This window comes from Ammospiza nelsoni, chromosome 4, assembly GCF_027579445.1.
Source record: "Ammospiza nelsoni isolate bAmmNel1 chromosome 4, bAmmNel1.pri, whole genome shotgun sequence".
Classification (NCBI taxonomy): Eukaryota; Metazoa; Chordata; class Aves; order Passeriformes; family Passerellidae; genus Ammospiza; species Ammospiza nelsoni.
In genome coordinates, this window is record NC_080636.1 from 28,909,727 (window position 1) to 28,936,817 (window position 27,091).

Here is a 27,091-nt window from a genome sequence, read left to right on the forward strand (position 1 = left end):
CAGGACAATCAACCAGATTTTTTAAATATCTGTACTATAGTATTTTTACTGTATTGGAATTAGCATGCCATTGATAAATTATAATCAGATATTTAGATAAGTGTTTTTGTGCACCCTGTAGAAGTACATCATATGCAAGTACATAGTATGTATTTGTAAAGTTTTCAAATGCTTCCAAATATTTCTGAATACGTGCAAAAATTAAAATCCGTGACGAATTCTTATGTGTATTTCCACAACGCCAAAACAGGGATATGTGGATGTAATAAATTTTGGTGCCTATTAGACCAAAATGCAACAAAAATACTAGCAACTCAAATTATTGAAAGTTTTTTTATTTTTCAGATACTAGAAATAAAATGAAGCTATAATATTAATTCCCTATGAGGTTGTTAAAAGGTTTCTATTTGATATTAGCACTAGTGATTATAACCTATTATGAGTTCCTGTTCCTGCTTTTTATTAATGTTCTGGTTTTCTCTCTAAAAGTAAATTACATAGATGAATACATTTAAACCTGGAATTAGGTAACTTTTATTGCAGTTTTAAATGGAAATTCTGCAGCTGTGAGTGGAAGTGTGAATGTGGAACAGTAATTTTGTCACTTAATATTCTCACCTTCAAGTCTGCATAGCTGTGAAGCTATGCTTTTAATTTAGCAACAAAATGGAAGCAGCTGTATTTCAAACCAATTAACTGCAGTGACTGCAAGCCACCAATGGCTGGGTTAGCAAACATGAGCCTATTTGTTATGTGTACTAACCATGGCAAAGACAGCCTTTTCTGCAGGAAAGGATGAGATACTAAAGCATAGAGTAATATGGGAAAGTTGGCTGAAATATGCGTCTTTTGCCAAAGACTCAGATGATTTTTTCAGGCAAGAACTACAAGAGATGTGCCACATACCTTGCAGATGCTGTAGGAAGAGGGTTTATGGCAGTAATTTACTGCTAGATCTACCACTCCATTTTCAAGGTGGGACTGAGCTGGTCACAGAGCAATTTATCAGTGCCAGTCTCAGCAGTTCCTTCTACATCACCAAGGAGCAGCATGCAGGACTCAGACTATGACCACAATTCAGATTACTTGGCAAATGTTGCAACAGTCCAGCTCTGCTGTGAGTCTTGTGGCAAAACCTTCATCTTGTCTTTGCTCTTTTACTGTTTGTGAGTCAGGAGAGACTCAAAAATCACACTCTCATCACTGCTGCAATACAACTACCATAAATTCATCTTTCACATACCTATCATAAATTCAGACTTTTAAGATTTAAGCTCTTTCCACTGCCTTGCTACATAACAATGCATGTCTAGCTCAAACTAACAAAGCAGGGTTTAGTGCAGCATCAAAATTCAGTGCGGTCAGCTGCCAGAGAAATCTGTTATTCACATCCTCTTCAGGATTATATACATTATATTCAGGCATTTTCAGAACAGAAAACTAAATCTTGGGCACCATGACAGTCATGCCTAGGAAACAGACTGTCATACAATTTGAAAGTCATCATGAAATTAGTTATTTTGCTTTATCATTTGTAAGTTAAAAACACAGAAAAATATATTTCCTTTCTCCAACTATCAACAAAAGCTCATACTAGTTTCAGAGACAGTTTCAGAGACAAAGAAAATCTTTTTTATTTTGTCTTTTCTTCAGATAAACTGTAAGAGGTATTTCTCTATATTATCCACTTAATAAACTGTCATGATGCTTACCACTCCAGCCTTTCAGCTTACACTGAAGAGAACGTGACTGGGAAAACCTCTATTCTTTTATTCTCACACCTTCCAAAGGAATATACTTTTAGATTTAATCTTCCTTGCCCTTTAGACTCCCTCTGGCCTCTAGACATCACTGTAAGTAAAATATTCTGGTTTTTCCAGCACAATATTCCCTCTGCTCCTTTTTCTGTTTTACATTAAAATTCTATTTAGTATCTATATAATTTTTTGCATTAATTTTTTGTCTAAATGGAATTGTTCTGAGTTAGTGTTAGATTTACTGTCAAGAAGAAAAAAAAAAAGAGAGTGTTTTCATTAAAAATTCAAATTCAGAAATTCTAATTGTCTTTTCCTTTCTTTGCAAATCTAAATATAAACCAGGGAGAAAAGTCCAAGAATGACAGCAACAAGTAAAAAAATTGCAACTCTAAAAAGCCTGAAAACAGTTCTGACAGCTAAAACATGAAACAAACTTGTTGATAGATACTCTTTCTGCACAATATGCTTTATCTATTTTCCCTGCTCTACACTGAGAGTGTAAAAACAGATTTAAAAAGTAGTCCATCAATTGGTAATGCTGCTAGGATAAAAATACCAAAAATAATACAATTGGCTTGCTTGATATGAAAATAAATACCTTTTAAAAAACTATCTTCCTTTGATGTTTGATGAGAAGAGACTTTCAGATGCAACTAACAATCTCACCTCATGCTTTCAACCAGAAATTGGGACAGGAATTTTTCAACTGAACCTAGCTTTTGTCTACTTCCAGCATCTTGCTTTGATGAACTTGGAAGCATCTGAGGTCATAGTACAATATTCAAGTACTTTTAAAATTTTCCATGCTGCTGTTATCTAGATCTCTGATCAACACAACACACTTTGCAGACAGTGATGTAGATAAAGGACAGGAAAATACCCTTTTACATCATAAGTAGTGTAACTTGCTGTCATTTCTATCACACTTTATGAATCAATTTGCTTTAGAATGATGATACTTAAGGGAAAGTTCTCTACTTGACCCAAATGACATTTTGGCATTTGTAAAGTGATAAGTCTGCCTGTAAGGACTGGAAGGCATTTGTTTGTACATGATTGTACATGTGTGTCCGTAAATATGTGTGCTCTAATCTACTCTCTAGCAGTGCTTTTCTAGCATACTCACAAAATAAGGTTCAAATGTTTTACAAATCTGACAGCTTCAATAAAAATCAAGGTATATGCTAAAGAAGAGTTACCATAAAACTGAATTCTAATGCTTCCTAAGTATGAAGAGGTAGATAATCCTATCCCACTATACTATACTGATATTAGTATTCTCAGGATATGTATATGATATTAGTATTGTCAGGATCAGCACAAGTGTTCTTCAGGTACTAAACCAGTAAAATTTATATTCAGCTCTTTATATTCAGTTCAGTTTAACAATGACTGTAACATATGACATCAGGAAGCATGGATGCGCAGGTTTAGTGTGGGCTACCAGCTTCAGCATGATGAGTTTCTGAAAAGAGAGGATCCTTCCTCTGACTGCTTTACCTTGCTAAGCTCATTCATTCTATCCTTTCTCATAATAAAGTCTCCTTATTTAAGCAGCTTTCTCACCTTCCCCTCACTGTACCAAATTTCAGTCAAAAGTGAAGTTGACAATACATCCCAAAAGCAATTAACCTACATGCAAATGCATGTAGTGATCTCTGGCTTTTTTGTCATGCTACCCACATTTCATTCTAACCAATGTGTTATAGCTTAAAAAAAAAACCCTAAGGAATATAAATAAAACTACAATGAAGAGGACTGTATCTAATATGTTAGTAAAAACTAAAATTATAAAGAAAAAATTTTACTGAATTTATCTTAGATGACTTGTGACTAGACATAAAAAGGAACTATTTGAGCTCTGCTAAGGCTTATTCCTCTCTGATCATTAAGTTCAAAACCAAATCAAGTTCAAAAACCAGTTAATCTTCAACAGATGATACAATTAGCTGTGAAGTAAAAAATGAAGGAAATTCCACATTCTCTATAGACAAATTATTTCCCTAATCCTCTATTCTTTCATTTAAAAGATTTGTGTATATTTGGTTGATTAGTTGGCGTGAGGTATTTTGTGGGGCTTTTGGTGGTTTTTTTTGTTGGTTGGGGGTGGTTGTTTTATTTTGTTTGGGTGTTATTTTTGGATTTTGGCTTTTAACTGAGAGATAGCATCCCTTGTTTTACAACACATTGTTTCTCAGGGCCTCAAGACTGATATGAAATTCTCTTTAAGATGTTTTTTCTTCAAGCTGCACAGCACCAACTTCTTGCTTCCTCAGAAATAATTTTTTCTGGACAACTAACCAGTCCCATGGCTGTTGGCTCTATCCAGTTTACTGAACAATGGTGCACCAAACAGGACTAAACTCTTTGAAGAGGACCTTGCCAGTGTGAAAAAGGTGAGAAGATCTTCAGGGCCTACTCCTGTTTACACATTCTAGCTTCATATTTGATTTTCTTGTTTCACATGATGCTTTTGACCTTTGATCAAAATGCTTTCTAAATCTTTTTTTGGGGGTACCTTTAAGTATTACTTAGGATTATTTTGAGGTTTGAAAATTGACCGCTAGAAGTCAATTTGATTTTATTTTGCTGTTGTTTTTCCCTATAACTTTGGAGCAGGGGATGTTTTAGTTTGAAATAATTTTAAGACTTCTTTTCAGCTTCACGTTCTCAGCAACACTTCTCACATTACTTTTTCAAAACTGTGTCGTCCTTAAAATCTGTATATTTTTTTTTTACAATCTTGATATTTTATTTTTTTTCCCTTAATGGATGTTGGTCTCCAAAGTTAAAAGTCTTTTGAAGTTAAAAGAAATAAGAGGGCCCCAAATATTCCAAAATGTTGTCACCAGGCCCTATGCATTAGATAATTCATTTTCTTTATCAAAAACCTAATTTGTGTAATTTTTTTTTGTTTGGTGGTCAACATTACCACATAGGTTATTTGCCCTTTCTTCAATACTCATGAAGTACAAATAATAATTTATTTTGTATCTCAGAGTAGTTATATAGCTTTTAGATGCATCCATCTCTGCCTGGATATTGAGGTATTTTTCTTCATTCTATTTTTGTGAGATAATTTTTACCACAGATAATTTCATGTCTTTCATAGAATATGTGTTGATTTTTACCACCTCTTACTTATAGAATTTACATTACCTATTCTTAATTTTTAGGCATTTCTATCTATACTTCTTAAACTTCATAACCCATACATATGTACTTTCTGAGCCTTGAGCAAAGCCACATTGTAATACACAATTCAAATACAAACTCCTATATATATATAGACGATATTTTTCTACAGCCAGAATAATAGCTTACTATGTTTGTGTCTTGGTGTGCTGAATTTAATGCTGTCAGACACTGTGAAATTTAAACTCATCATTAGCCACAATGAGGATAGGAATTTAAATTCACAATGTAGGCTGAAAGCTGCAGGCCATTTTTTTTTTGTTTTTGTTTAAATATTTTTTTCTGGAGTTGCTTTTTGTGTGCAAAATTATTCCTAGCTTATAGGAGTCTGCTATGAATAAGATTTGAAATGGATTGCAGAGGAGACGTTATTGGAATCAATGTTTTTCACAGCTTTACCTGCATACCTGCTTTATAAACTGAACTAGGGAAAACAGTGAAGTTCAAGATGTTACTGGTGGTGAGCTAACTTTTCCTCTGAGTAAGGCTTTGAATCAAACTGTGACTGCCACAGACTCAAACAGCCCTCAAACCTTCATGTGAGGCTTTCTGCTACTTTCCACCTAAATTTAGAGTCGATTCATGTAAGTTTGTAAAGGATGATGTATGTCATGACAAATGCTTCTATAATCTCACCATGCAGTTTGTGATTACTAAATAAATTAGTTTGTTGGAAAGTTGGGATAAAAATTTGCTTAAGGTTCAATAAAAAGAAAAATGCCATTTAGCAGGGCTTTCTAACATAAGTCAGAGAAAATGCAGTGCACTTCTGACATGCATTACATGTCTTACAGTAAGATGTACATCAGTTTATTCTTAGTGAAAAGTCAGATGCCAACAATATCTCCTGAAAAAGTAATAGTATTTCTCCTATTCTGAAAGCTTTAAAAATTGAAATCCAAATGATTTCATCTTCTAGCACCCAATGAGAATACTGCTCCAGGACAAAGCAAAAATTCTTTGGCCTGTAGTGTCACCATTATAGTGTGAGTATTTGGAACCAAATGCTCTTTTTGGTTTGATTTAAAAGTTAGCTTACTAAAAGTGGGGCAATTTTCCACTGAGCTTTGACGCTTCTCTAGCTCATGTGGATTTGCCTGGTGTAATTCTGATACCTCAAACTAGAAGTATTTTAAATTGCATCTGTAGACTTTACACAGTCCTTCAGCAGGAAACACAGAATATGATTAGGCATATGATGCAGAAATTGGACGTTTTTCCTAAAAGCATTAATTCTTACATTGGCCACAAATATCCAATAGTGGATATTGGTGTTAATCTTGGTGTTAACGGTTTAACCTGAAAATCAGATTCACTTGGTAAGTTTGAACCAGCCTCTGGATTGATGCTGCTCTGTACCAGAGCAAGGAAAATGTTCATTCACTAACCTTGAAAAACTGCTGGCTGCATTCTGCAAAGCAACAGCTCAGACAAGAACAGAATCAGCTTTAAAAAAATAAACCCTATTTAACAGAATTAAATGGATAACAGCCCAGAATGAGAAGAAAGGATTAAAATCTGTCTTCTCTTGTAACTGATGTTATCATGAAAAAAGGGGAAAAAAATAAGTTGATTACTTAAGGAGAGTTATTAAAAAACTATGGATTACAGAAAGGTTGACTCTCTAGCTAGGAGATGATTTTCTTCTACCTTTATTGTGAAAGAGTGTTATTTGACTGGGCTTTTTTCTTTTCCTTTTTTTTGGCCTGACTATATGCTATCTTCTTCTATTTCTCAGTCTACAGAACAGGCAAGATAAGTATTTTTCACTGAAATGGCTGTAGAGGAACTGACTATGTTTTCTTGTTCTGACAGAACTCTCTGCACATTTGTCTGCTTTTTTGGTTTATTCCCTTTTCAGAAAAATTCCTTTTACCAAGACTTATTTCACTTTACATACGTTTCTGAGACCAATTCTTCTTTTGCTTCCCTACAATTTTAAGTGCCAAAAATCAAAACCTTTATTTTGCCAATAAACTGTTACTATCCTTAGGTTAATGTATTCTTCCAACAGTCTACACAGTCACCTCCAAGCTGGTGTAAGTACACACTGCTTGGAGTTTGAGCTGGCTGGGTGCATTCTACCCTTAAATAGAAGATATAAATTTATTTAAGCAATGTCCTGGATAAAAAAAATTATTTATTCATTTATTTATTCTCACCATTTTTAGTCTGCCCATTAAGCTTTCATTTCATAGAGAGGTTTGAGTCAGATATATAAATGTGATTGTAATCAGCTCTGTAGCTGTACCTCCAGAGTCATGCCCTGACAGGTTGTTTTGTCAAGTGGTTAGACTACCACAATAATATCTTTCAGTCAGAGCTCCCTTAAAGGCAAGAATAGACATTAAGTGCTAAATAACTCATCAGAAACCTTATTCATCACTGGAGTACATATTAATGTATTCATTACTCAGGAAACCAAGAAATCCTATATATGTGATGCATTTTTGTTACTGACAGATGACGACAAAAGATTTCAGGTTCACTCAGTGTTCAGGATACCAAGAATTTGTCATATCTGCTTAAAGGATTAAATTTTAGTACCGCATCAAATACTGTATTACTGTGGTCAGATAATAGGGCTCCATAAGCCACCTTAAAATGATTAAATGCTTCCCTTCATCTTATGCCACTTCACTCTCCAAACTCCATCTGTCCTGAACAGCAATCCACCCACTGAACCTGGAAAATCCAAGACCTTCTATCCCATTCACACTGAAATTCCTATTCAGTCTCACAATGCACTAGATATAAGTCTACTGTAATAACCACATATATCAAATAATAAGTTATTTTTCTACATTTCAGTACTTGTTATAAATATTTTATTTCTACTTCTCCAACCTAATTTGCAATTCACATATATTTCCTCATAATTCTGTCATATTTCCTTTTTATAGCCATAAGCCATACTTCTACTTTATCATTTCCTTTTAACTACCCTGGAAGACCTTTCCATATTTCAATTACCTGCAGACTCCCAGTCCTGCAGCATAGTCTTAAAACAAAACTGAAGTATTGATGCACTCCTCCGCGTATTAATTCTGATTATTATCAGAATATTATTGGAATATAGGTATGCTGGAACCTTCTGAAGCTTCCTTGACACATCAAGGCTCTCATCTTTCATCTAGGGAAGTCAATGACTGATCAAAAGCCAGACTGAACCCACTGTAAGCATATACTTCAGTGTAATGAAAACGACACTTGCAGCCCTTCACATACGTTTTCCTGACAGTGTTTTGATGTAAAAGTATATTTGCCCTATATACATCCTGCTATTAATCTGAGAAAGCTACCACTGTATGTGCTCTACTGTCCTTTTCCAACTTCCATTTTTCCACATGATCGTGCTATTTGACAATGAAGAAGGGTCTTAGGAAGTCATAATGACCTGCAATTTTTTTATGCCTCTTTTGTTTCTCCCAGCACTGCAACCAATAATGTGCAGACCTTTGTACAACTGCAATTCCCCCAGTGAGAACTATTTCTATGTTTGAAATATGGGAAAAAGTGATCTTCAACCAATTAGATCAGGTCATACAATACAGACGTGGAGCTTGATCTATCTGAGAAATTTGTGTTTCCAAAAATTATGGAGTGGTTGAACTCTACAGAACTAAAATCTTGGTAAAACTATAACTAAAAATTTTCTAAGTAGCTCCTTATTTCTTTTTAGAGAAAAAGTATTACTGTTGTCATGTTAATTATCATAATAAAAAAAATTCAGTTCTATCCAAGTCCTGGGCTAAAAGAAACTACACCACCCAGATATGCAGCAGTAAGAACAAAAATAATCCAGAAATTAAGTAGTAGTAAACAAGAATAATTCAATTTATTTAAAAGTAAGTAGTATTTTCCAAACAATTTAGACTGGGTTATTTAGAAAAAATTATGTAGCTGATTTGCAACATCTAGAAAACATAATTGGATTTGACTGCAGAACAGCAATGGCTTCTGAATGACGACCTATCCAATTTAAATTGTAAATCTATTTTTGCTTTGCCTTTTTAAAGGATAATTAATAAACATAAAAAGCCACATGTGCAAGAATGACTGACATAGAAGCTATGTAGACCTGGAACAAAAGAAATTATACTATAGTTTTTATGGGTCTCAGAAGAAGGGTCAGAGTAAAATCATGTTTAAATAAAGAACATTATGGAAAAATGAAGGAATTACATAGATCAAAAGAACTTGTAGGAGACAACATGAGAGTTAAATCACTGTCTCTTCTTCTTTGAAATCATAGAGAAATACCTTTTTACAAAGCAAAATGTTTGTAAAATTTGGATAGAAAAGTATGAGTTGAATGGGAAAAAAGAGAATTTCTGTTAGTGTGCATTTAGCCTTAACTAAGAAACCCATCTTGGAAGACAAAACAGAAAAAACCTCATTTACATTGTCAAAAAAAGTAGGTGCAGTTTGACTAAAACTAGGTGAATTCCAGGTTCCTTCATCCTTCTTATACAGCTGCTAACTACAAGTTTGCTTCAAGGAAAAAGAGAAAAAACCCAAACAAACTATACTAACAGAGCCCTCCAGTGAAGGCTTTTATATAAGTTTATTTCACAGCATTGTCTCAGGAAAAGGTACGCTGACCTAAGGGATTTTTAATCTTTCTCAAAAGTGTTCTGGATATGAGGATAAAGCTGCCTCATGATGTGTGCTTGCACTCTCAGGAACAAGGTTCACCAGTACAGTTCTGTTTCAAGAGTATCTTACAGAGATCTTATTGCAGGTAAAAGAAAAATTAAATAAAAGCAAAGGGAAGAAAATTTTGAACTAAGATTTAAATAAGAGAAGTAAAAATCAAACAGATATTCTTGTTCTATAGCTGCAGAGAGACACAAGAAGACCCTGTGGTGCTATAGATGCTTGGAACAGCAGGATGAATATAAAAAAATGGAGAAAGATTTAACCATGTGCAGAAAGAAACCCATGAGCGCGCCAGAAAATGAGCTTCTTATTACTACTTGTTTCCCCAGTTCTTTAACAAAATGTTCACTTCACCAAGCCTTTCTCTTTCCTCCCTCCAAATCCCCATGATACATCCTAAACTTGTAGGCAGGAGGCATCTCTGTGCAAAAGGAAAATAGACAGTTGCAATTCTAACTGCTCTCTCTAACAACGTAAAAATTTGAATCCTTTTTCTTCTTTCTTTGAGTAATAAAGCAGAAAAGAGCTTATGCAGTTAAAAGAAAAAGCAAAACTAACAATGTGAGGAAGAATAAGAATTTAAAGTAAAACAGCCAATTGCCTAATTTTAAAGTGAGAGACTCTTATATAAATATATAACTGCAATATCTCTAAACCAAAAATACTACTTCTGATACTATATTTTTCTTATCTGGGAAATAAATTGATATCTGGATTCCTACTCTGTTTCTACTATACCTTCCTACCTACATAAAAATTTACAAATAAAAATTTTACAAAAAATAATCAGTGAGAAGCTGTCAACTTAATTTTCAGATTGTTCTAATCAAGAATTTCTTAGACTGACTTATAATAGACTGCTTTTAAAAGCTGACCATTAACAAACATTCTTCTGAATGCAGGAAAAATAATATACAAAAAATCCTACATTGCCATGGTAGTTTACAAATGCCCATAAGTATACTTTGAAAATTAATGACCAAAATAAATAATTTATTGGACACATTCACAGTGAAGTGTTTTCAAAGAGACACTATTGATTGCTACAGAAGAAAAGAAAACAATTTCATTGTAGTACTACCCTTAAATAAATACATGTGAGAGATTTATCTCCAAATAAGCACATCTTATTTTCTCTTTTTTATATTCAACTTTTGTTTTATTTCTTCTTCCATAATTCCTTTCCTATATTCACCCCAAGGCACCATGATAATAAAAACCACAAGCCTGAGAAAAATAAGTTAAAGAAAAAAATTCTGGTTGATGTTTGACATTATGATTTCCTGCCAGGTTTCATCAGTCACATCATGCCATGTGGAGTAATACAGTCTGATTGATGTTGCTCACAGGGACTCATCACCTTTCATGTGTTTGCTGAAGAATTTAAAGGTATCACACAATCTTTGGATAAAATTAATTCTTATGGTGCCAAATATTTGATTAAAAAATAATGATCATGACATGAAAAACTTATGAATGCATTTCTCAGTGGTGGGGATCTAATTCTTAGTGCCATTTATAAGTTGTTTTATTTTTTTAACATATGAGAGACACTTTGAAATCTCCTGTGTCAATTGTACATTTAAGATTAATTCTCTCAGCATTTAGTATTATGACCAAGTTTGAGCCTTAGCAGGATTCAGCATAACTCTCCTTTTCCACGTTATGCCTGATGGGGCCCTGCTTTCTGCAGATTGCTGAACACCTCACTGCCTACGGAAAGCAGTGAATTAATTTTAATTCCTTATTTTGCTTTGCTTGTGTGTGTGACTTTTGCTTTACCTTTATCTCCACACATTGGTTTTCTTTTCAATTTTCGCCGTTCCAGTTCTCTCCCCCACTCACACCAGTGGAGGAGTGAATGCAAGGTTAAATTGCTGGCTGTGGTGAAACTATAACAGTAACCTTAATTTCATTATAAACTAATACACCCAAGTCAAGGCAAGGTTTTTCAGATGAGCCTCATGAAATCTTAATTCATATGGAAGTTAGACTTGATACTTTGTATACAGAAAAAAAACAAAGGCTACCATATATATAATATTTTTAACATTTTACCTAAACAAATGGCACACACACCACAAAACAATCCATAATGTAACATATAAAGCCAAAACACAGTGGTAAGTGTGATTTGTACCACAGTTGATCCTGAAGAAAAATTTAAATGTGCCTTTAGAGGAATTGATATTTAGATTATGCAATATCTTCTGGTTGGTCAAAAAATCTCTGATAATGAGAAGATGTTTTCTTCTCCAGTGGACTAAAATTGTGTAGAAGATTGATAGTTTAATTACTACTAAAGGTATTTAAAAATATATGTTTACATGCATTTAGAATCTGTATTATTACCTTACCTGTTACTTTCAGTCTGTCAGCTCCAATGACAATCTCATCTTCATCTGCAGAAAACAACACTCTTCCACTGTCACTTGCCCTCACTTCAAATCTCTTACACTGAGCTTCCACAGCATCAGACCCTGAAACCAAGGAAGGGATCATTACATCTAAGATATTTTGTAAGAATTAATCATTGGCATAAATTGAATATCCAAAACCTATTGAATACATGATGATTTATGAAAATATTTGGCTTTCTGTAAGCCTGATAGAAAACTTGCATTATAAAATACTGTTAAAATAGTTTACAGAAATAACTATGAAAACATCTATTTCAGCATTATGTGGAAATCAACACTAATATTTAGAATGTACTTAAACACTGAGATCTTGAAATGCCAATTCAAACAGAGCTTTCTGGGGTTTGTTCAGTCTAAATTGCAGTTTCCTGCCAATGAACAAATAAAGATAACACATGACCTTATTCTATCAAGACACACAACTCAACACAGCAGAAAACGGTATTTTTCATTCAGTTCTACTGAAAAACTTAGAGAGTAAAATAACAAAAACAACCCAACAAAAGAAAAAAAACCATGGACTAAGATACCAAAATTTATGTCACATTTTATGAAACAACATTCCCAAATGTCTCAAAGTTCAAAAATCCTAAAATAATTGTGGAATTGGACAGATATATGGATTGATCTAACTGCAATGAAGACAGTTTGCAGGTACTAAGACTTTAAATTCACTATGCTTTTCAATTTACAGGTCTTATTCTTACTCTCCAGTGATTTGCGTACTAAATTGTTTCTGAAAATTTTTTTTTATTAATAAGTGAAAGCAAACATAATTTCTGAAAATGGTGTTGAAAAGCAACCAACTGCATATGGCACAACAAGACATAAAGCAAGATACATTAATTCAGGGAAAAATAATCTGAAATTTTCTCTATGATCCCTAATTATACTTGTAATGCATTCCTGGCATAAATCTACATGTGCAAAAATTGTGTGGAGGGCATTATGAACAAATAAATTTATATATGTTATCTCAGTTTAATAATCTGGTTAAAAACTTTGTAAAAAAAACTCTTCCTGCATAATATGTATTTATTTTAATATGCAAATGCATAGTATCAAAACATGTAATAAGGAATATAAAAACTCTGATAATGAATTTTGGTCAAGGAATTGCCTTAGCAGTTCATAATTTACAGAATCAGCTATGGGATCAAAACAATTCCTCTTACTTTCAGATGAACATATGTTTGTACTGTAAAAAATAATTGGCTATTTTTGATTCACAATGGAAAAAGAAAATGAAAAAATAAAAATACTTGTGATGATGCATTTTGTTGAATTTAGATATGTTTGTTCTGTAAATGTGCAAAATGGTATTTTTTCCCCACTCCCCTCCCTCACTGAAGTTTTTTAAAATGTGTTAATCAGGTTGTTTGCTTTGTTTAAAAAAAATATAAAATCTTTGTAAGAACAGAGGCAGATTTCAGGTTTCAGATGCAGATGTTTGGGCATGCCCTTGTCCTGCAACCATAGTTATGGTTCAGGAAACCAAAGGATAATTACAAATAACTTAATACTAAACAGTTTCATCTTTATTTAAGAGCTGATGACAGCTTAGCCACCTAAAAAAAAGTGGCATTATAAGTACTGTGACATTACTAATTTACACCCATCAAAGTTGTTAGCTGTGTAAGGAAAAGAAATTAACAAAAAATGTGTCAGAAATAAAAAAGAGAAAAGACCTGCCACATTCTTAGTCATTATATATCACTCTAAGTGACAGCCTATGTTTCAAAAACAGCTTTTAAAAACTTGAGATGTATTTAGGATAATATAGGTTTTCATTAAAAATGACTTAAATAACAATGGTCTGGAACTTGGACTAAGGACTCCATATATTTTAGATGCGATTTGTGCTGCTTCAGAATCACATAGCATAAAAATACACCTAGAATTCAGCTAGTCCAAAATACCATTACAGGAAGTAAATAAATTTTAATGCTAAAATAAATGGGTTTTTATGTTTCACTCAGGACTTAATTGTGTACTACTTGGTATTCCTTATTCCTGAAATGGTAGTTAGCGTGTTCAAGGCACTTTAGAGATTACTAAAAAACATAATACATGTTACATCTGTCTCTTTGACATAGAACCAGGTGTGAATGTAATAAAACTGGTTTAGAAAAGTTGAACTGCCTACAGAGTACTCAGTGCTATCAAAATGGAATTCTGTTTTGTTTCATTTTCACTTCCCAGTTGAAATAAGAGCAAGCAGTTGCATTTGCAATGTATTAAGGTATTATCTTCTTAGCTGTAAAGCAAATTGCTTTGCTCCAAAACCACTCTACCAACATACACGTTTTATAAAATGTCTGAATTTTTAATAGTGCTACTAATAAAAACAATGTCAAGTCTTAGAATATTATGCATGAACAAAGGAAGTATTTTGAAATTCTAATCTCAAACTTGTAGAGCCATCACTATTTTCAGCAATTCATACCTGCTTGAATAATGCATACTTCAGTCCAGAGAATCACGTATGAAAATCTATCTTCTAAATTCTGTTTGGAAAGGTAATTTCTATCAAACACATGGCTACCAGAAAAGCTGTTTAGCTTTGCTACTTCTTACTGTATTGTTATTCTACTTCATCCTAGACATGGAATTGGCTACATAACAGCTTTAACCAGGTTCAAGAGATGTCTATGAAAAACTCATCTTGTGTTCAGGAAAACTATTAACTTGTAAATTCAGATGTATAATGCTCAATTAAATTATTATGTTTCTGTGAAATTCCTTTCATTTAAATTATATAGATGAAAAATATGTGTATCATATTCATATATACATGGTATGTAATGATGGTTTATAACACATGCTTTGCGCACAGCAGTTGTATAATTGAAATTATCATCAAACCAGCTACATTTAAAATGGTACAGAGCCTAAAATTGTACATTTTAACTGTAGTGAAGACACATTAAATGAAAATTTTGGGCAGTACGTGCTGTAAAAATACAGAAAATTATGGTTCTGTAATCCAGATTAACAGTAATAGAGACTAAATTTCAAAATAAAAACTATTTTGAATTTGAAGAGAGTTTGACTTACTAATTAAGAAATATAATAATATGAAAAATGAATGTTCTAATATTTTTCATTTTAAAGTCAATGATTACTTACAGTACTTCATTATTATTATTCAGCAATAATAATTAGAACCATTGTTTGCTGTGATAATAAATAGAAATAAGAACTCTCCAGTCTTACAAGGTTTAGATATGATTACAAACACTAGCAGTGTCTGATTTCTCAATCACCTTCCATGTCCATCTGGCACACAGCAAATTCAGACACAGAAAAAGATAAAAAATCAACAACCTTAAATTGAATATAGGGATTAGAATTCAAATGGAATTACCACAAACTGATCATTGTAAATAGGAAATATGATAAAGTTTCTTCTGGTTCTTCAATGAAAAATGGGTTATTTAAACATTTATTACATGCAGAGTTTTATAGAGAGTCTCGATGACAAAGAAAGTTACTTTTATGAGAATGTGTTGATGCTTCTGAGATTGGCGATTAAATAGATAAATTATTTTTAATAAAGATTCAACACTCATCTGGGTCTAAGATCAATTTTTGACAAGTATACACCTAGATAATTTTTTTTAATATTCATAGGAATTATAAATATTATGGTATTTTGGACAGCAGAGATCTTTAAAAATTTTCAGTGAATGCAAGAGCAATTGTGCAAATGAAGGATTCATACCAGCTGAACAGAACAGAAGCAATGACAACATATTCTCTGTTCAGTTTGCTGAGGAAGGGAAGGGATCATCTTCATTATATCTAAAAAGTGTGAAAGGAGAAGGTAAAAGATCCCTTAGCTCTCTCTCAATAGTTGGTTCTGTATGTAGAGATGTCAGAAAGCTATGGTTTCTAGGAGAGGTTGATCTTCAAGGTTTCCTATTCTGATTATCATCTACTCAGGCAAGGGAAGCTGGAGCAAATACTGGGTGAGAAGAAACAAAGCACACATTTGTTACCTTTTGTGGAAGTGAACAATAACATCTGTCAACATAAATTATTAGAATAGGAATAAGGCACACATTATTATAAGAGGAAACTCAGTAGGACCATCTGAATCAGGTGGGACACTTCCTTCACTGTGACCTACAGACCCAGTAATATCCATCAAAGATTAGTGATATTGGTCAAATGACATCTGACAGAAAAGTTCTGCTCTCCCAAGCTGGTTTTACTTCTAGGAACTTTGTGGAATCCTAGAATCATTATGGTTGTAAAAGACCTCAAAGGTAGAACATTAACCCGGCACTGTCAAGTCCACTGTTGATATGGTATATCAGTTTCACTGCAAAACACATCTGAAATATTGTCTGTCACCTCTACAATAGATAGAATACATCCTTCCTGCAATCTGTCTTCCTGGTGCATCTTGACATTGGAACCTATGTTCAGCTATGTTTCAGCTACGAAAATAGTATGTGGGAGTAGCATACCAGCAGCAGCAGACAGCACTCTCCATCGTACTTCTAGATGAGGCCACAACAACTCAAGAGCAATTCTGTCCTTTTCTGTCTACTACCCCTAACATATGGTAATTTCCATGAGACTCAGAAATTACATGGCTGAACAGATCAGATACAGCTGTTCATAATTTCATCAGCTATGAGCTATACTCATGGGGGAATGAAAGAAAATGTGATTCTCTGCATCTTGAAGGTTGTTTGAGCTTTAAGTCAACACATTTATTTTGCTTCCGTAATGGTTAAAAGGATGTGCATTGTCTGTAATTTTAGCTATAATATCTTAATTGCTTATATGGCTCCTTAGATAAGAAAGCCATGCAAGACACAGGAAGATATGTCAGGCACCAAAATTTATCTGTAGGACCTCACACTGTATGTTTTGCTCCTTTTATAATCCCATTAAGGTTAATTTACTCAAAGCATGATCTAGATTCATGAACTGAGTCTTGCAGCAAGTAAAATGACTTTTGTATCAGACTGATTTTTCTCACAATACTAGATGTGTTATAAACATACAAAAATATAATAAACATATATTAATAAATAAATATACATGGTTTCTGTAAATGGATAAATTTTAAATTAGATTATTAAATAAAGTATCTAAAGTATAAAATAAATAGGTTAAATTTTAAATAAATATATATATTATTTTTTATTACCAGTTTTATGACATTCTCTTTCCTACATGTTTTCCTTTATTGTCCAGGAATGTTTCTTTGTGACATCAATAAATAGCCACAATATGTTAACTTCTTTTTACAGCTGCATTTATCAACTTAGCTTACATTGACAAGCATAAAAGACCAGCTCATGCAATTGTATTATTTATAAATCTAACATATTTTGTGCAATGCAAAATGTGAATGGGAGCAGAAAGCTAATCAGTTTTTCTTACATCATGATGAATGCAACCTGAATATTACTAAATCCTAAGAGAATTGTCCAAGTCTTCAGTCTTATCCTTAACCCTGTAAATATTAGCTTTTTGTGATGGGAATAGTTTTTACAACATAAATTATTTACAAAACTGAACATACACCTTTTGGTAGCTGAGGCTTACTGAAGCAGTCTGGGCACTACTTTTCCATACAAAATTAGTGGGAATATTTCCATTCTCTCTGTTAGCTAAGCTAGACTGTAAGGCTATAATTATGCTGTTTGGTCACTGGGTTTTATGAAAATACTGAGTTGTTTCTAAGTAGCTGCACATTCCACTGAAGAGAAATGAGAGTTAAAAATAGACAGAACAATTAATTGTGAGGTACCTGACTACCTGCTGTACTTGATGAACACCACATTCAAATCAAATAGCAAGAACACACATAAATAGTAAGGGGAGTTATGAAATGTCCTCATTAGACAGATGAAACTCAAAGACAAAACAGGACTGTTGAATTTCTCCTTGGGAAATATAACATCTTGCAGATAATGCAAATCATTCCTTGCTAAACCTGTTACTGTTTATCATTATATATTTCCTTTAGGTCACAATTATAGCCAGACTTCCCTATTGAATGTTCTACCAATTTACCAGAAATTCTACTGAAAATTCAGTGATGTGTAAATCTCTACATCTCTACTTTATTCTTTTCTTAAAAATAAATCTGATGTTTTACTTATTTGCATCTTTTGACGCCTAATCGCTCATCTGCAAGCTGCCTAAAATACCTGCAAGGGCCTTTATGCATCCTGCTTTATCACTCTGAGGTAACTGGACTGAAAATGAAACTGGATGAAGTGAAATACATTCATGTAACCCAATGGTTCTTTACTTTTCCTCTTACTCATTTATCCTCTGACCTTTTAAAATAACTGTTATGGATCTTTGTAAAGATTTAAAAAGAAAAGCATTTCACTTCTGTCTTTCTTACTGGCAATATTCTCTGTAAGCATTAGACAGATATTCTGAGACTTTTTTCTACCTGGCAGGCATTTTGGACATTTTTTGGTGTTTTATTAATAAAAATTAAAAGCTAGCAAATATTTTTGCCCATATTCACAGAATCACAGAATCATTCAGGTTGGGAAGACCTCCAAAATCATGGAATCCAACATTTGACCTATCTCCACCTTGTCAATATATTCTTAATGTACCCTTGTTATTAAGAGATTGGCTTTGCATTCTTCCTTTTTTTCCCCTGACGTGATTAAAAAGATACAAATTGTTCTTCCAGATGCTTTTGGCAGGTTCCCATAGACTTTAAATAAACTCTGTTGTGACTCAAAAGTATAATATTACTCACAATGTAGTGAATTAGACCATTATAATGTTTCTGAATGCAAATCAAACCTTTTTGAGATAAAGAATTGAATTAATCACACTTGGAGAGAGAAGACCTAAACAAAGGACACAAGCTACCAGAGCACTCAGAAACTTTCTTGAAAAAAGAAATGTCAAAAAATCCCTATTTCACATTTTTATAATATTAATTCAATACTGATAGTTACTATATAAGAAAGATTATAAAAGTCTAATTTTTACAAACTGACTATTTCTCCAATTATCTGCTTTAGCTAGGGAGCTCAAATATCCTGAAGCTATCTATGCAAAAGGTCTTAGCATTTTATATAATCACACTTTATCTGAGAAAGATTTAATGAAAGAATGTACAAAATACTAAAAGATACACATGACTCATCCACAAAAAGGCTACCACTGGTTACTACTGAGTAGTAAAACAAGCAAAAAAATATAGCCTTATTACCAGAAAATGATAATTTTAAACCCTTCTGCTACTTTGCAGATCAGTGAAATGCATTTGCAGATTTCTGAGCAAGTTGCATCCGCTATGATGAAGGCACAAGACAATGAGGTCTTAACCAAGCTCTCAGGATTTCTGCATAACCCATTTAGGAAATTACTTGTCTCCTTGCCCTTGACAGTGGGATAAGAGCCAGAAAGCTGTAGAAGCAGGATAAAAGCATATTTGGTCTCTTAGCTTCTGGAAGCGTCTCTTTTGATTAATGTTCTCAGGGGAGCTCATTGTTGACTTGTAACACATAAGATGCAATTCAATTCACCAATGAAGACATCTACCTCAGCCAGTAACCCTGCTGACACTGAAATTCTGCATCTTTGTGATTTGAACCACTGCCAGATTGTCTACCTTTGAAACACCCCACTTATGGAGGCTACACTGATACCCTTGGGAAATCTGAAGTGTCCTTGAAAGAGTGTACGATCCTGTGTCTGGAAAGAAATATAACCTAGATGCAGATGGATGTGCAAATTCAGAGACAAGACCTGCAGCATAAGTGGAGTTTTTGTCTGGACTAGCTGAAAGCTTTCACATCAGAAGTATGGTAAGCCAACCAGAATCACTCAACGAGAGAAAAATAAATGTGCTAAATTAACACCTGGCTTCTTCTTCCACACCAGAAGCAAAATGGGTAGAAATCTTCAAGTGTGTGAAAACTTTGAGGTCATAACACATCCAGATGCTACGGGTAATACATATGATAAAGGAGTAGCAAAACAACTTCTGCAACCAAAATATCTGTGCAAAATAACACACGAGTAAAATCATGACGTTTTGGAACTCTAATGTTGCAATAACTTATTTTAAATGCAAGGTAGCCCTTAATTTTGAGTTGGAAAAAAATGTTCACTCTGTATTATTTTGATCTCTAATACATGTTAGCGATTCAGTGAATGATAACTGTTCCCAGAGACTAATTAATTTTAGATTTATGGAATGCTTTTCTTCACAGGAAGAAATCTAGTCAAGTTTAAAAATATTCAGCTAATCATTAATTCAATGCCATCTGTTCATAATTCAGTTACAACTACAATATTTATCACTCTAAGAATAGCCTAAGGAAAAAGAAGTTATTTTCAGAGATATATTTATGTATTAAAGAAATTTTCAAAATCATAATAAATATATCTTTAACAATGCTGTACATGCTTGAGATAAATTATATCAAGACAGCTCTGCCCATCTACAAATGGCACAATTAAACATGTCTAGTATTGGCATAATTTGGAACTTGAAACTTAATCCTGTACTAAATGGAGGCAAAAGAAAGGCAAATAAACAACTTCATTTATAAATAAGCAGATTTATAAATGAGCACAAATAAGCAGCAATGTTCTAGCTGTGGTTATCAATTACTATTTTACAATGTATTTTAATGTTTCAGTGTTACACTGAAGTTCATTTTGGAATTATATTTCTTATGGGACTTGGAGCAGTGCTCTCTAAGAGGTTCACAATCTCACATGGACAAATAGTTTTCATGGGCAAACACAAATGTTTCCAAGCCTGACTGTTCACTTGCAAGAATCTCTTTCACTAATAGAAACAGGCAAATTTCCCATAAATGCTTCAGTAATAAAACTGATAGAACTCAGACTTTTTAAAGATGATTTAGCTGAAGAAAGAATCTAAGTCTACAATCAAATTACTTCTCACCCCTATGTTTGAAAAATCTCTTTGCTGTTATTTCAACACCTCTAACATGATCAGCAGGCTGTTGAATTTCTACCTCCAAGTGTTCTCTGAAATAAATATGAAAATAAAGAACACCAGAAAAACCTCACTGCCCTTCTCTTTCTTTTTAATTATGTCTTTGTATTTAATTAACTTAAAATAGTCTTCTCAATTTTTACCCCTATTTTGTCCTTCACCTCTTAGAATAATATATTCCTGACAATATCAGTGAGCCGTCTGAACATCAGGGAAAAAAGGGGTAAAATAAAATCTTAATGTCCTGTCAGAGACTTGTTAAAGGTCCAGATGTTGTAGGTAATTTAATAATGCTTAGCACCCAGCAGCAGCCTTCTGAATGTCACAAGGCATGCACAGCAGCTGTTTTTGAAGTTAAATGAAGTATTAGCTTCAGATAAAGCTAAAGACAAAGAATTAGGACCATCTTTGGAAGATGTATGCTGCCTCCTTCAAACCCACTCCTATACCTCTAAAACCTACTTATTTCCTCTTAATAGCCCCATTTCTTTGACTCTTGGGATGTCTCTCCTACAAAAGGAAACCACTTCTCCTTCCCTGCTCTGAACATTTGGGCAGTAGTTAGGCTCTCTGTCCTGGCCACCAGCATGTGGGTAACAGCAGCAGGACAGATGGCAATGGATTAATGTTTAAACACTGACACTTCTGCAGCACCATGAAAACACTAATTACCTCTTCCCACTCAGACTCTACTTCTACAGTTAAATCAATCAACTGCTCATAGTTCCAGGTCCTCTGATTTGTTATAGGGTTGGGTTGGGTGGGATGGGAAGAGGATAAAGTATTTGAGAATTACAACAGAGTACCTTTTTCTCTCTTTCAGTGCCAATTTTCTAGAAACAGTGGAAAGGTCCAGATTTGTGTTTAAAATACAATAAGGTAAAATAAAAAGCCTGTAAAGCACCAAAGTAAACTGGACTGAAGTACCACTGTCAGATAGCTATTGATAATTAAAATCTACTTCAGTATGTGTCCAGGCTCACTACAGGTGCTCTGGGGTCAAAGTTAGCACTGATATGAAACACTAAGGCAGTGAGCTGAAGCTCATACCAAGCAGATTGGACACCTCTCTGCACAGTCACTGCTGTACTCCCGCTCCCCTCCATAATTCCTGCCTGGAAAACACTGATTTAGTGCTCCCTTTCATCATTTTCATATCACCTCTAAAGTGACAGTGGGATAGACCATTGTGCTTTCATGAGAAAAAGAGGCTTGTGGTGGCTTCTTTTTGAAGGCTGCCCTTCAGGAAGCCAGCACCTCACCCATCCTTAGCACGCCAGGTTCTCCTGCCAGCACCACATCAAAAATAAGGCACTGGACCTTAAAATTCCCTCTGAATTTAGATCATGGACAAACAAGGAAAGGAAATAAGCTGCATTTATTTTGTCTATGGTACAAAAAGAAAATGATCAGACTATTTATAAAAGTACAAAGTGTGTTTTTCTCTTTGTCTGCCATTACAGACAGAAAAGATGCTTTTCTCGTTAGATCAATACAACTTCAGATATGAACTAACATGAGCTGTACCTTGTATCCGAGGTAGAAATAGTCTTCCTGAGCTCAGACTGAGGGAAAGAAAAAGAGAAGAAAAGTTGGATCAAGACTCAAATGACAAAAACTTTTAGAGTCTGAAGAAGGTAGAAAGAAGATAGAAAATATACTGAATGCAGAAATAAGGGGATGGGGAAGAGGTCTTAAGACCTCAGCTCTGGAAGTACTGGAGTTATTTGTTTTAAGATTCAAAGAAGATTCTGTATAACACACTACTGAGGATGATAAAACTTAAAGCAAAGAAAAATATCCACTCCATAGACATTTTGGATAAGGTGTTCATTATCAATAATGCATAAGCACTCTCTCACTTGAAACAACCATGCTTAAATTGCACAGAATTCAGTTACTGTTCTACTGCTGCTTGCAGTTGTGTTTATTCATAGAGAATTTTTTATTCTTGATATCCCAACTGATGTGATATGCTCTTGTATCTCAGGAAGGAGGTATCAGGCTAAATAATGGCAATACCTACAAGACAGAATTACTACTTGGTCCTAATAACTGACAGAGGGATATCTTATTACTCTATTTTTACAGCATAGTTTTCCTGTAGCAATTCATGTGGCAATGAGGGAAACTTAGGATATATTTAATACCATATGGTATTTCAAATATTAAACAGCAATGAAGTGTTATGTCTGCACATAACATACAATAAGATCATCATAATGATATGAAAGATATTGATAAAAAACTGAAAATATGCCTGATTTATCAAATGGATTCAGAAGTAAGTGTAAAGCATCCCTTTCTTCCAAAGAGATCTTGTTAACCAAGCACAAACTGCAGAGAAAATGATTGATGTAGTACATTTAATATTTTTATGAATTAATTGTGTAATGGATGTGTAAAAAAGTATTACTTTTCAATCCAGTTAATGCAAGGGCTTGCCACAAAGTGATATTTGCCATCGCTGAATTTCAAATGCATGCATGAAAATTAACACAGAAAAATGATGCAACTAATTTACAAGTGAAATAGAAACAAAAATTAGAAAGGAGTTGCCTTTCTCTTGATGCCGAATCAAAACAAAAAAAATGCTTTCTATTATTTGTAAATTACTTAAACAGAGAATTGCAAGAGAAATATGGATGAATTTCAAATAAATTATGATGTTAATTTTTTCAGGATAAGTTTGGCAGACCCATCAAAGTGCTGGCAAGCAGGTCAAAGTTTGGACCAGTTTTCAGAGACCTTCACATTTTCCTAATATCTCACTTCAGGATAATTAATTAATGGGAGTGGATTATCATGATAGTTTAGCCAAATTCATTAAAAGTATATATTAGGTAAAGTCCTATCACAAAACCTGTTACAGCACAGATGCTTTGTAAAAAGACTTTTCTATGACTAGACAGACAGAAATGGAGGCAACATCACGTTGCACTGTAAATTATGAGGAGGGATGAGACTCAGATTCCAGCTGGACATTTCAACTGCTCTGAGGAACATGGCTCACTTTCTGACTGCCTCTTGGCTCATCCCACGTGCTTTGCCAGGAGGAGACATGAAGCCATATGGCCTTCCAGGCACTGCTCCATCATTCCTTCTGCAGAGACTCCTGAAGATGAAAGAAATCCTTTAACTCTGCACTTATGTGCAAGGTGAACTAACCTGTATAAAAACGAATAAGCTATCTAGCTATCTCCCATTTACCTCCATTTAAAAGATCTTACAATGGATTTGTACCACAAACTAGCACACAAGATGCATTTTCACCTCCTGATAAATTTGTTATATTCCTGCCTTTGGGAAGAGTGCTTAACTGGCTAAAAAAGTTAAAGAAATATTATACTTTAAAATTAGTACAGTCAGAATGTATAGGATTTTGCTGTGTAAATTATCCAAATACTCTCTGAATGACAACTACCTAATCTAAAAGTAACACGGAAAATACCAACTAATGATTGTCAACAGAAAATTCCATTTAAGGTGCAAAAAACCTGAAAATATGTAAGCAATGCAAGTAATTTAATCCAGAAATTAGGGACTCTGTGTTCATTTTTTTCTGTATTAGAAAATTAAGAGGAAGTGAAGCAACTATAAGTTGAAAACCTTCACCACAATAACTTGATAAATGAAAAAATGTCCCAAAAGAAGATTTTAAGCTATTACATATTTATTCTGAATTTCAATGTGAAATTGCCCTCTTTGTATATAACTGCAAAAACTGGACTACTAATTCATCTAAGTGTGGTAAAATGAATTGCCTACATTGCTTATTTGCATACATTAAAGTGGTATTAGAGACCAAAACTTGTGTTTATTCAGTCTATATTTCAGTTAAGGAATAGAAATTGAGAGAAGGCTGAGAAATGGATAATTCATTTATCTGGCTTTGTTTTCCCATATCTTCTTAGCAATAATAATTATCCTACTGTACCACAGCAGTTACAAGAGCAATTGCCTTGATATGGAAATTAGACTAGCAGAATGTTTAATGCATTTCAGATTTTGGAAATCTCACTGCAGTTTGGAATGACAGGTAGGCAAACCTCTTTGTAAGCAGAAGGAGAAAGCCTTTCTTTCACATACTCCTGACAAGTTCTAATCCATGTTTGCCCAGTTGAAAGGCAGAAACTGATGAGGGTCATAAACCAACTCATCCCTTTCCTCCCAGCACTCTACTACAGATGATACAAGAACAATTATGCAGATAAGAGAAGAGCTGAGACCATTTTTTCCCTTTTCCAACAGTAAGGAAAGAATGTATGTGTATGATCATCCTAAAACCACCCTCTTCTTGCAATACTTGGGAGAGAGGACCTTACATTTGAGGCTACAGTATATGCAAACAAGATTCAAAACCAGAAACATTTCTTGTCTCATTAAGCATGTTATTAATGGATACTTAGTTCAAGTTCATAAAAATCTCAAACAAATGTTTGACAATAATACCAAAGATTTAGAGCAACATGTATAGACATATTTGTACTTGTACCTTATTGTTATTGTTAGTACCCGATAGAGTGAGATCATATTATAACATTTTGTTACTCCCACAGATGATTCTAAAAGCAAGAATACTTGAAATGTTGTATCTTGCTTCAGATCTTCATTGATATCTAATTGTTGCAAAGAGAGCCCCAGGAGTGGCCTTGAGGCGATGAGTTACTTTGAGGACCTCAGAAGCGAAGGGGTAGCAGGATGTGTTACCTGTTAAGGTATCACTTATCACTTGATATAAGCATAGGGAACTGCCATACAGCATGTAGGTATGGATGATGAAGGAGACTCCCACTCCCACAAAGTTACATACCTGCAGTTTCTAATGTCCAACAGTTTCTGCACAATATACCAAGCACTCTTGATGGAGCACCACAAGTAAGCAAGCACATTTTAAAGACAAAGATCTCGGAATACACAAGACAGGTTTTGTAATGGTAAATGTATAGAAAGGATCTCCAAGTGTGACAAGTTATTTGAGTAAATCTTTTAGCAGTGTTATCAGTCTTTAGCAGTGTTGTAATTGGAAATCATACATCTGCCTGCTATTTTCAAAAAGTAGCTGCAAGAATGTGATATAACTTTGGTATTCAAATATTTTTTCTGAATTTGCATGGCTCTGGAGATCTCAGTGACTAGAGAGACAGGTTCAGGAGCTCTCCAAAGCCGTGACTTGTACAGGTCTGGATGTCTGTGAGAGTTATGATTCTGTCCGAGGGCTGAAAGCTTAGCAAAAATTAAATGCCTTTTTTTTTTTTTTGGTGCATTTCAGATATCCCTAGAGTTCTTTATGAATTGAAAAGGGTCAAACAGTAGCAGAAATACCTGTCAGAAGCAATTATTGCAGTAAGGAAAAAAAGTAAGAAAAAACAGCTCTCAAAAAAAACCCCAACAAAGTTGAAATAATGATCCAACCTGAGGATGAATTTACATTAAATACAAATGTGTGTTTCAATTTCAAATGTCACATTACATTTTTTTAGTGCTTGTGAGCCTATTATACTCCACTCAGAAGCAGGCAGAGGTATCCAAGATATGTGCAGACAGCACGGAGACAAAAGACTTGTGGCTCAAAGGGAGCAACTAACATGCATTTCTAAGATTGGTAGAAAAAAAGAATAATTTTCCATATAAACTGTGCAAACATTGATTAAACAGAGAAAAAAGGTTGTGTAAAGGTAATTCTGTAGAATGCACACTACAGAAGTATAAGTAAGTAAGGGCTGAGAGGGGAGAGATCTATCAATTTATCCAGCAAAATTCAATGGATTGTCATCTTTTCATCTTTATTCTGCACATACAATTCATGTTTGTGCTAAATCTGCTCCATTGGACTTAAATGGCATGTCTAAAAACTGAAGGCTGTGGAGTCCTCTTGGAGATGCAGACACAAACTTGGCAGTTTCCAGACCATATGTCATGAATAGACTGGAGTACAAACCAACATCTCTTGCTCAGTTGGTACAGTTCCCAACAGAAAGCACTGCTACAGCTGTGACTTTCTCTCCGTACAGATTTTGGTGCCAGTATAAAAAATGCTGTACGCAATAATGGGTGTACCCTTGGTCCTTTATGTCCTG

At 34.0% G+C, this 27,091-nt stretch overlaps 1 protein-coding gene across 1 annotated transcript in view; it reads right to left on the reverse strand.

The window, feature by feature from the left end:
• The window catches only part of SGCZ (sarcoglycan zeta), a 177,489-nt gene that overhangs the window by 31,527 nt on the left and 118,871 nt on the right, over window positions 1-27,091 (reverse strand). Inside the window, 1 exon segment of the mRNA XM_059470679.1 lies at window positions 11,972-12,094. Coding sequence (XP_059326662.1) covers window positions 11,972-12,094 — 123 coding nt within the window.